The 11,337-nt window shown below is 56.0% G+C and overlaps 1 protein-coding gene across 1 annotated transcript; it reads right to left on the bottom strand.

The window, feature by feature from the left end:
• Positions 1–2,016: 2,016 nt before the first annotated feature.
• Positions 2,017–6,521, bottom strand: Ptma (prothymosin alpha). Its single transcript, XM_020179613.2, has 5 exons — positions 6,277–6,521; positions 3,740–3,811; positions 3,427–3,520; positions 3,010–3,083; positions 2,017–2,744 (listed from the first exon to the last, which is right to left on the bottom strand). The coding sequence occupies exons 1-5, from the start codon at positions 6,319–6,321 to the stop codon at positions 2,697–2,699; spliced, it is 333 nt and encodes a 110-aa protein (XP_020035202.1). The 5' UTR covers positions 6,322–6,521; the 3' UTR covers positions 2,017–2,696.
• Between the last annotated feature and the right edge of the window lie 4,816 nt (positions 6,522–11,337).

Genomic DNA, 11,337 nt, shown 5'->3' with positions numbered 1-11,337 from the left:
CCAACTGGAAGAGCCAGCATGCAGAGGTCCAAGAGGTGGAAAAGGCTGTGTGGTCTGTGTATGGGATCAGAGGATCCCTCCTTCCCAAAGCCTCAATCTGTCTCTGATCTGGGGCAGCAAAAGGGAGACTATCCTGGAACTCTAGCATCTCCTATGAAGCCCAAAGGTGGAGAGGTGTGGAATGGGCCAGGCATGGTGTGGTCTGCAGTAGTGTGCACTGCAGGGGGCTGGGGTGGGGGGATACTGGGGTTTGAACTCAAGGTCTCATGCTTGCTCCAGGTGCTCTACCACTTAAATCACACTTTTTGCTTTATTTTTCACATAGGGTCTCTAGATTTTGCCAAGGGCTGATCTCCACAATCCATCCTGCCTCCTGGGTAGCTGGGATTACAGCACTGAGCCACCACACCTGGCCTGGCCAATGCACACACTTTCTCTTCTTCCCAGCACCACCCCTTAACTCAGCCCAGCCTCTTCAGGTATCTAGGGCTCTCCAGGAAGTTTTTTGGTTTTGTTTTTGTGAAAGTTTTTTTTTTTTTTTTTTTTGGTGGGATCAAGGTTTGAACTCAGGGCTTCATGCTTACAAAGCAAGTGTTTTAACACTTGAGCCATGTCTCCAGCCCTTTGTGAAAGTTTTAACAAGAATTTATTTTAGGATAACAGGATAAAGTATAGACAGAGGGAAGGAAGGGAAAAAGGGAAACATTTCCTGTTCCCCACACAGGAAATGAGAGCAAAACCCTTTCAGTGGCTCCCCCAAATACAACCTGTATACCTGGTTCGTATGTCCCAGCCCCTGTCTCACAGGAAACACTTCACCTCAGCATCCATATCAGGAGGCCCGCCTGGGCACAGCACCCTTGCCTTTTCCCCACCTCCCTTCCAACCTCCACTGTCAGTTTACATACCACCTTCCTGGGGAAGCCTTCCTTGACTTTTTTCCTTGGCCCATAGCAGTGCCCAGGACAGATAAATCACTGCGGAGCTGATGATCACTGCCCTGCTTCTTGATTGATATCTGCCAATCCCCAGGATGTAGGCTCTAAATGGTGGGGACGGGGAGATGGAACCCCTCTCATCAGGAGGGGCAGATTACAGCATTTTCATAGAACTGTACCCAAAACAGCTCCAGGGTTAACGCCAAAGTATGGTTGGGGGGCTGGGAGATGACAAGGTCAGGTTTCTGCACACATCAGGGTTCCTCCGGAGGGGCGTCCCCCATTCTGACCTCAACTGGTCTCATGCCCCAAGTTATCTCACTGGGACTCCCCGCTCCTGTAAGACATCTGCCCACCTCTTCTGGCAGAGGGTCCTGCACAACCATCTCCAGAAAGATCAGGCTTCAAGTTCAGTAGTCTGGGACTCACAGCCATCTCCACCTAAGGGCACCTCCTCCAGGCTGCTTTCCATTCCTGACTACTTAACATGGGTCTGAAAACCAGATGGTTTAGTGTCCTCTCCAGTGTGCTCATGGAACAAAGGGGCCCATTTCTCCAGGGAGCCTGGAGCTTACCAGTTTGCATCAGCCCCCTCAGCCATAGAACCGGTCCTAAATGGAGGCAGGTGACATGAGCCACCAGCAGGGGGAGCCATCACATTGTTGGGCTACATGGCAGTGCCTGTATTGCATGAGGACACGGGTTGGGGGGGGTTTCAGGAGCCACCAACACGGACAGGCTCCACAGGCTCCACGTACATCCACTTGCATTTCCCCAGTGCCAGAGGACACTTCCAGGGAGCCAGGACTTACATTTGGCACACAGTAACAAGAGTCCAAATTCCCAGGAAATGGTTCTTGGTACCATCCGTGGTGGGTAGCAGCCTCCACTTCTTCCCATTAAGTCCAATACCCTATTGGTCACTCTGGCCACCTGAAACCCAATGGCCAACTGAAGCAGAGTCCTGACAACCCATCAGAACAGAACTGCTGTCCACTTACCCAGAAAAATCTTACCTGCATCCCTCCCCAAAACACTTGAAGAAATGAGAACACAGAAAAACCAGACATGAGACAGCTTTGTTAGAACAACTCAGCAAAATAAAATTCCGGTTTATTGTTGGACAACATTGTTTCACACATACATCAAACAGGCCAAAAAAAATAAACAGCAACTTCATAGACAAAAAAAGGAAAAAAAGAAACCTTTTATCTTTGGCCTTTTTAACCATCTCATACAAACCAACTACTTATAGTACAGCTAAGTACATACACAAAAAAAGTTACTGGAATGCTCGGAATAAGATTGTTTTTTTTGTTGTTGTTTTTGCTTTTTTTACAAGGTTTTCTTTCTCCTTTGAGATCATAATGAACATGGTCACACCACAAGTAAAGTCAGAGTAGGACAGAGAAAGCTCTGAAGGCTGGTTTGGTCATCCGAGATCATTAAAAATGGCTGACCCCTAACAATATGTACAAAAATATAAAATGTAAATAAAAAATACAAACAAATTTTCCTTTTTAAAGTACTTTTAAGAAAAAAAGCAGGGCCTTGGAAGTTTTGGTTTTTTTCCTCCCCTGTTGCAAATTCACGTTGTGGTTTTGGTGGGGTGGTGGAGAGCTTGGGTGGCGCTGCCCGAAGTGGGCGGGCGGGCGGGCCTCTACTCGAAGGTGACCACGTTTAGATTCTGAGACGGGAAGTGGAGGGTTGAATAGGTCACGGTGGCCTTTTTTAGTTTAACTTTTCCTTTTTTGCTGTCTAGTCATCCTCATCAGTCTTCTGCTTCTTGGTATCAACATCATCATCCTGGGCAGAAAACAGTGTCACAGCCCTGCCCTCCAGTGCCTCTGCCCCTGCAGAACAGCCATCATGCCCAGGGAACTCCACACTTGGGGGTGGGGGTGTCAGCCCTTCCCCATTTCTGCCTCAGGGTATGGTTCCACTTGGGGTTGTTCATTGTTATCCCCAACTTCAAAGAACCAACCTCTCCCAGCTTTCCTGCTTCAGCTCAAGTCCAGCTAGAGGCAGGAGAGGGGGACCTCACATCTAAACCCCTCAAGACAGAGCCTACCTCATCATCTTCAGCTGCCCGTTTGCCCGTGGCTGCCTCAGCCTCCTCATCTTCATCTCCATCCTCTTCCTCACCTGGAAAGATCCAAGGGCCAGATAAACCAGTGTCCCACAACTGTGGCTAACAGACGTATTGGGGTAGAATGTCCCTAACCTCTCTCTGCTCCTTGATGAAAGCAGACAGACCAGATACCCACTCACCCGTGTAGTGGCTTCCTGTGACCAATCAGTGCCTGGTGGCTTTTAAAGAGGGGGACCCAATATCTAGTGAGAATGAGTGGGCGTGGCAGGCATAAAACAAAGTTACAAAGTTCTGACTCCACAGGTGCAAGCCCAGTTCATGTGGCCCACTCCCCCATATACCATGGTCTTGAACCCAGGTAAAGGAACCAGAAATGTGGGAGACAGGGCTACTCACCATCACCTTCCTCCTCCTCCTCCTCTTCTTCCCCACCTTCTTCCTCTTCTTCATCTACTTCATTGTCAGCCTCCTGCTCTCCATTTTCCTCATTCTGCTTAACAGAAAACACACCGGTCACTGGATACTAGCATGAGTCATGCCCCTATCCCTCAAGGATGAGGGATGCCTAGCATACAGGAGACCCATCACCCAAGCTCCTGTGTTGGGACTGCCAAGAGACCAGCCTCCCTTCCCCATGTTGGGGGAACCTCAAATGAGATTATGGGAGAACTTCTTGCCATGGGTAGAGCCAGGTGGACAGAACACTCACAGCATTCCCATTGGCAGGAGCGTCTCTCCCATTTTCTGCCTCCTCCACAACTTCCTTCTTCTCCTTTAAGTCCTTTAAAGGGGAAGGAAAAAAGCCAATCTGAGTAACCCAGAGCAAGCAAGAAGGCTGAGATCTACACATTCAAAAGTTGGGTACACCTGTTATGTGTAGTGACCAATAGAAGAACACGCCGTACCTGCTTACTCAGATTTCCTGTAATTCCCCAAGTCCTGGACCAGACACACTACACGGAGCCCACTATTGGGGATCCAATGGACCCCTCATAGTTAAGGAGTGGTGACACCAGAGTCCCAAACCAGTCAGGCCGGGCCGACCAGCTAAGGAAATACTCACCCTTGACACCCGCCCATCATTCCAGCTAGAGAGCTCCACCCCTCATAAGCCCTTCTTGGAAGGCGGCAGGTATGTGCCATAAATAAGGGAATGGAGGGAGGGGCCTGCTGCTGCCCAACCTGTCCCCGGGATGGGGGAGCCTGGGAAGCGATGAGGCCACATGGGCTGCCAAAACCCCAGAACCCTAGCAACTGCAAATTTATGTGGAAAAGCATGTCACACAGCACCCAGCCCCCCAGACAATCGTCCCGGAGGGGACGTTATGGGGCTTATGTCCGGGGTCTGCCGGTCTCCACATGCGTGTGCACAGACCTCACGCTGGTCCTGTTGACAGCTCAGTGTCACTGGCACAGCACCTCCTGAACAAACTAAGCCCAGGGCCTCGCCGCCCTAAACTCTTCCCACTGGAGCGGCCAAGTCAGCCATGCGGCGCCAGGCATCCAGCAACTCGGGCGCAGCGAACCGTGGGCCGCCGTTCGACTAGCGGCCTTTGGGCACCTGCAGGCGGGTTCGCTCCAGCCCGCCCACCGCCCGCTCCCGCCCCCTGGCGGCCAAAGTCCCGGGGAGCGGGTGGGGGGCGGGGAGGTGCCGGCGCGCAGGCGCACAACCCCCGCCCGGCAGACTAAGCGCGCGGGCCTCGGCACGCACCGCGCGCACGGAGCACGTGGCCCGGGGCCGCCGAGTGCGCCCCGGGCCCTGGAGACTCGCAGCCGGCAGGCAGCGCTCACCCTGCCAAGCGCGCCGAATTACGCGCCAGTTTGCCGGCTTCTGGATGCCCCCTGCCGCCTGTCGGGCAGGCTGGACGTGCCCGGCCTGCGTCTCCGCTTTGGCGGGCAAAGTCCCGCGGGTGGCTGACCTAAGTCTGCGGGGCTGTTTCAGTGCCGAGGCCGTCGAGGGCGCGTTCCCCGGGGCCACTCGTCGTCCCCCCGCGGGACTTCACCTTAGAGAAACGCTCACGCTGAGGCCAGCGCTGGGAAGGAGGAAGCTCCCCCAACCGGTTACTGGGCTGGGTCCACTGGGGCCTGTCGAGAGCCCCTCCAGAGATACCGGCCTCGAGGTCCGCTCCGCAGTGGAGTCGCCCCAGGGAGAGGCGAAGGTGACGCCAGGGGCACATGAGTTAAGGAGACGCCAAGGTGACTCACGCCAGGTCCCCGCAGGGGAACGGGGGGCGCGAGTAGGACCGAAATGTTAGCAGTAACTGTGTAAGAGGCGGTTCGCCTGCACCGCTCCCCAGGGCGGGCACGGGAGTGGCGCGGCGCAGAGTAGGGGCCGAGCCACGCGCGACTCTGGGCGCAGGGCAGGCAGTGAGCCCGCCCGAGGTGGAGGTCCGGGCGGCCGGGGCCGCAGGCTTCGCCCGCATGGTCCCCGAACCTCCGCACACACGGCTCTCCCGGGCAGCCGCGGGGGGCGCCGATCGCCACCCCGCAGCTTCACTTTCCGTTTCCTCCCCCTGCAGCGCGTGGGTTCACGGCCTGGGCCAAGCCCCGCACCGCCGGTGCATTACTGCCTGAGCCTTGGCGTCCGTTCCCGGCGCTCTCCCCCCAGAGGGCGCCCACCCAACCGGTCTAGCCGCGATCTCCAAGGCGACCCTTCACACCTCCGCGGAGACACCGAGTCCATCCCAGCCGCCCCAGCCCGGGTCACTCCAGATAAGCCACCACCGGCCCGCTGTACGGCGCGAAACCTCGCAACCCGGGGCCGAACAAAGAGCAGCGCGGCCACCGGGCGCCTGCTGCCACTTTCCGCAGCCGACCCGCGCCCTCACACGCGCCCCCAACACTTCCGATCGCCAACGCGCTTGAGTTTCAAAGTTATTTCCGTGCGCTGGGCGAGCCAAAGACCCCCCATCCCGACCCCTCTCCTCCCGCTGCCCCTCGGGGAGTCACAAACAAGTTCCAAGGACTTCGGCTCAGCCTTCCCCGGAGTCCCCCAAGCCTCCGCGTCCGCTCCAGGCCCTTCGGCAGGCTCCCGAACTGCAGCACTTCTGCCAGCGGCGCTTCCCGCCCCCTCCCCCGCACACAAAGAGTGGGCTGCCCCGGGGCACCGCGCTAAGGGCGGACAGGGGACTCCCGGCGGGAGGTAACCATAGCGAGCTCCGGGGCAGTCCGGCCGCGCCGCGCCAAACATCGCCCGGGCGGCAGCTGCGCGCGGACCCCGAAGGGGCGGGCGGCGTCCAGCCTCACCTTGGTGGTGATCTCGGAGCTGGTGTCCACGGCCGCGTCTGACATGGTGGGGCACGCCGGTGGTCCGATGCAACGAGTGAGAGAGAAAGCGAAGGTTTGGGGACTCTGGCGAGAAAGCTGCCGGAGCCCGCGGCGGCGCAGGAGGAGGAGGAGGAGGAGGCGCGCGGCGGAGGTGGCTGCGGCGAGGCGGACCCGGGAACAATGCAAAGATGGCTTTTCAGAGCAGCCAGTGGGGGACTCACGCGGCGCCAGAACCTTTAATATAGATTAGTGGGCGGCGCTTGGTCTCCCTTGCTCGAACGCTATTGGCTGAACGCCGGGAGCGGGCGTTCGCTCATTGGCTCTATTCCGAACAATGGGCAAGCGAGCTTAAAGCGGCAGTGCCTCGGCGCGGCCCGTGCTGCGCAGTCGCCGACCGTACTGTCATTCAGGGTCTAAGTTTGCCGGGTCTCGACAGCGCAGAGACCGCGGGAGAGTGAGGTGCGCGCGCGCGCGCGCTTTGGGCGCGCGCTCCCGCCGCTGTTTTGCTGGGGCTGCTGACGCAGAAAGCCAAAGCGCGGCAAAGCTGCCCGCCCAGCCTTCCTCCTGCCCCTCCCCTTGGCTGCTGGGAGGGAGGGGAAGGGGGAGGGGGGAGGAGGAGGAGGAGATGGCGGGCGCACGACGGTTGCCAGCGAGGGGGAGGGGACGGCGGGTACAGGGCGGTGCTCGCTCCGGGCGGTGCCCTGCGTAGTGCCCGCGCAGGTACCCAGCCCGTGCCACGGCCCCTTCGACCAAAAGTTGTCCGGCTATGAGTGGACGTAAGCCCGCGAGCAGTGACTAGGTCGCAAGGCTGAGACCCGTCCACCCGGGCCGCCCCGTCCTCGCCCAAGTCCACGGGAAGTGACCCGCCACCCACCACTAGTCTCGGCGTCTGCCGCCCATGTCAGCCGACGAGTGGGCACTGCGCCAAGCTCATACTCGGGAGCTCGTGCACCGAGGGGACTCGATGCCGGGCGTGGCCTCTTGCCCTCGAGCAGGACAGCCCGCGGCCGCTCTCCGCATAGCGGCGCCCGCATCGCAGAGTCTAGTCCTCCGCCTGTCCAGGGCGCTCACTGCCGTCAGTGCAGCCTCCTTAGGGTCCCGCCCAGCCATCGAGTGTACCCCTCACCCATCCACATTGGGGGCTTCGATGCGCACATGAATATTGCGCAATTAGCTGGGGGGGGAAATAACAGTCCCTTACACCAGCCAAGGTTAGTTGTTGGGGGCTCCTTCAAATTTAGGGAGCAAGTTAAAGAACCACGCGGAGCCCCGAGAAGAGAACCATGAAGGCGCCACACTCAAGATGGCGTTGGACTCAGCAAGCGTGGCGTGACGTGGCAATCCAACCCACCCAGACGATCCGAAGACCCTAGACTACACCTCCTTATCGCCACCTCACTTGGCTGTCGAACTAACAAATTTGCTCTGTGGTAGCAAAGACTAGAGGACTCGGAAGCGGATTCTAGAAAAAAAAAAAAAAAAAAAAATACCTGCGCCACACACAAGATGGCGACAGATCGCATCCGTCCTGGGTTGCCAGAAGGGGGCGCCCGCCACGGAAGGCGGGACTCCAAAAAAGCGAGCGCACACTGGCTGAGAGTGGCGGGCGAACACAAAGTTGACGCTTTGCGTCTTGCCATTGGCAGTTTCCGCCATCAGTCTCCTGGGGCCGCGGATCTGGGAATAGAGAAAACCCGGAGTGTAGGATTATGGACGGTGGACGGATGCCAAGTCCAGCAAGAATTTGAAGTCGAGGCGAGAAGAGACGCTGAGGCTCCCTTGTTGGTTCCCTTTGGCCCATCCCTACCGCGAGACCCCTTTTACTGAGCTTGCCACATGCTCCCCGGTTGGAAGGAGCGCGCGGTACGGGGCGCCACCGGTGTTGAGCCCCCTCGTGCTGCCTCCGCCCCTCCTGCGTCAAGCCCGCATCCCGGCGCACACGTGCCAGTCGGGCCGCTGGCCCATTGGGTTTTCCCGAGCCACTTTTCCTTTGGGAAGGAACCTGTCTCCTCTGTTCTATGGCCCGAAGAAACGTAACGCAGGGGCACCCATCTCCTTGCCTGGACATCGCTTCTGCCCCACCGTGCGCCGCGGCGGCAGGGGCGGGAGGGCAGCAACGCCCGCGAGGTCTCGGTTTATCCCGAGGCGCACGAATGACTGGAGACGGGATTTCTCCCCAGGGTGGGGCGCACGCGCGCCCTAGGGGCTTACAGAGATGTCTCAAAGGACCACGTGTCCCAACAGTGTCTCCCCCACCCCCGCCAGTGTCTTAGGTCTCAGACCTGCCATTCTCTGAGTGATGAAGGGATTGTGCGTCATTGTAAACGCAGTGGGGAGCGTCTTCTACCTGCGGTGCATCCATTAAGCTCCAGTTACCCTCCAGAGATTGCTCCAGCCACGAAACCCAGACGTAGTGGCCTGTGCCAAATTTTAGTGGTCAAGGCTTCCTCCCAGGCAGTCGCTTCCGCGTCCACAGCTGAAGACTGAACCTGAGAGTTCTGGATTCTGACGAGGGGGTGGAAGGAGGATCACAGGAAGGAACTGGGTGAATGTGAATTTCCCTCTAAGGACTGCTTTGCCTGATCTTGTTCCCATGACGCTGGCTTTGTTAGAAGTGGGTAAGAAAGACTCAAGTCCATTTGATTCCAGAAGCACTACTTACATTCACCAGGCACTTACAGAGCGCCTGCTATGTACATGGTAGTGAGTTTTTTTGGTTTTGGTTTTGGTTTCCCTTGTTTTTGGTGGGAGTGGAGTTTGAACTCAGGGCTTCACACTTACAAAGGAAGCACTCTACCACTTGAAACACACCTACAATCCATTTTGCTGTGGTTATTTTGGAGGTGGGGTCTCCAGAACTATTTGCCTTGGCTGGCCTCCAGAATGATTTGATGAGATCCTCCAGATCTCAGCCTCCCAAGTACCTAGGGTTACAGGCACAAGCCACTGGCACCTGGCTAGTAGTGACTCTTTGATGCTTCAAGAATTTCCATTTCTTCTTATGGTGGGTAGGACAGTTATTGGGTTAACCACATAAAGCTGATGTTTTCGTAGGTCTTAATCAATTGAAATCAATATACCACCACACGTTTTAACAAGGGGTTTTATATATCTAACAAGGGACTTAGAGTTAACAAGTGAATCAGTATCAGAACTGGACTAAACTCCTAGAACTGAGGAGTTAAGAAGAGCCTTGTAACAAATCTCTGTGAGTCTATGTGGGCCATAGACATGGGGTGTCTGACAGCTGGTAACTGTGAGATTTAAAATTGAAGCTGTGTAGAGCCTCCTTTCTCCAGTGACAGGTAACTCTGCCTCTTTGGTTATTTCTTTTTTCTTTTTTTTTTTTTTGTGGTACTGAGACTTGAACTCAGAGCCTACACCTTGAGCCACTCTGCCAGCCCTTTTATTATGTATTTTTTTCAAGATAAGGGCTTGCTAACTATTTGCCCAGGGCTGGCTTCGCACTGTGATCCTCCTGATCTCTGCCTCCTGAGTAGCTAGGATTGCAGGCGTGAGCCACCAATACCTGGCCCTTTGGTTGTATCTGAGTGGGTTGTTCTTCCTATCCCCTATCACTTCCACTCCTGGATTCATCTTACGCTCTTTGCTGTACAGAGCAGGAAGTGAGGAACTTCCATGTCCTTGTCCTTCAAATCTCCCAGGACAAGCTGATGGGCCCTGGTAGTCCACATTTTCTGCTCTAATATCATACCTGGGGTGTGCTGCTCTATGCAAGGGTCCCCCAAATGTCCTGCAGATAAGTTTTTGTTAGGGAATTTTCCTGGGTATACCTCTGGGTTGCCTACACACTTCCTAGTCAGCCCACAGGCCTCTCCCTATCCAGGCTGACTCATGTTTATTTTGTCTGCTTGGGCCTATCGGCACTAAGGTTACAGCCTAGGCCTGCTGCTCCTAAACTATTTCCAACATATTCCTAATTGGTCATCTCACAATTCTGCTTGATTCCCAAAACATGAGACAAAAATACATACTTGGATTAAAGCTACCTGGGTTCAAATCCCAGCCCTGCCACAGGGTAGCTGTATGAAGTCAGGTGAGCTTCTTCCTCACCTCTGAAGACTGGAGATGATATAATTTCCACATTCCAGGGTTACTGTGAAAAGTGAATGACTGAATTCTTAAAAAGAGCTATAAATAGTAACCAGCATACCCAGGGAAGCTTGTTCTCAGGACCCCCCTTTTCCAGCAGCCATCTGTACCTGAGTGGGTTGGGTTTACCATGCTTGCAGGACTCTGGACAAAGGAACAATGTCTTCAGCAGATTTTTTTTCCATGTTCAATGGCAAATGAGGGCGCTGACCTCGCTGAGTCTGGAAGCCTGTGATTTGGTACCCGACATGCTTGGCAGCTCCTCTGGCCTCAGAGGAATGATGGAGTCTGGGAGGCTTCCGCTGTGGAGCAGGCCTCAAAAACTCCCGCCTTCCCGCCCTTCAGAACCCAGGAGTTTCAAGCTGGGGCTTCAGGGCCTGGGGAGCTGCCAGGCGCCTTTCAACCCTCCCGCCTTGCTAGCAGCAGGGATTGTGTAAGAGCCACCATCCCCCACCCCCTACGGCTGCTCGCTCTCATGGCACGCCTGGGCCTGCCTGGCCTCCCTGGGGAGCTGGGCCAGAGGCCCAGGCTCCTGGTACCCACACAGGTCTGGCCGCCTGGGGAGGCTCTGCCTGGCAGGGAGAGGGTGGGGAATGTCTCTTGATATTTGAGGCCTGCCCCCAGACTGGTGTCAAGGCCTATGGAGCCCAGTGCAAGACAATGGTAGGTGGCTGGGGGTGGTGAGTGTGCAATGTACATGACCACCACCCTTGGGCATAAGGGTGCCATCGTGCCAGGCTCCCTGTGTATATGCCCCCTGCAACAGTTCCAGGAATCTTGTGTTTGCCTGAACTTTTTCCTGGCCTGCTTCCCTCAAGCCCTCTGTGTGTGTACCTATTTGCATAGTTGAGCTCCGTGGGTGTTTTGCTTAAGCTTTGGTTAAGTTGGTGAGTGGGTTGGTGGACCCAGCATCAAGGAGGCAGGGAA

Source organism: Castor canadensis, chromosome 4 (assembly GCF_047511655.1).
Source record: "Castor canadensis chromosome 4, mCasCan1.hap1v2, whole genome shotgun sequence".
Taxonomy (NCBI): domain Eukaryota; kingdom Metazoa; phylum Chordata; class Mammalia; order Rodentia; family Castoridae; genus Castor; species Castor canadensis.
This window is presented reverse-complemented; position numbering and strand designations above follow the sequence as displayed.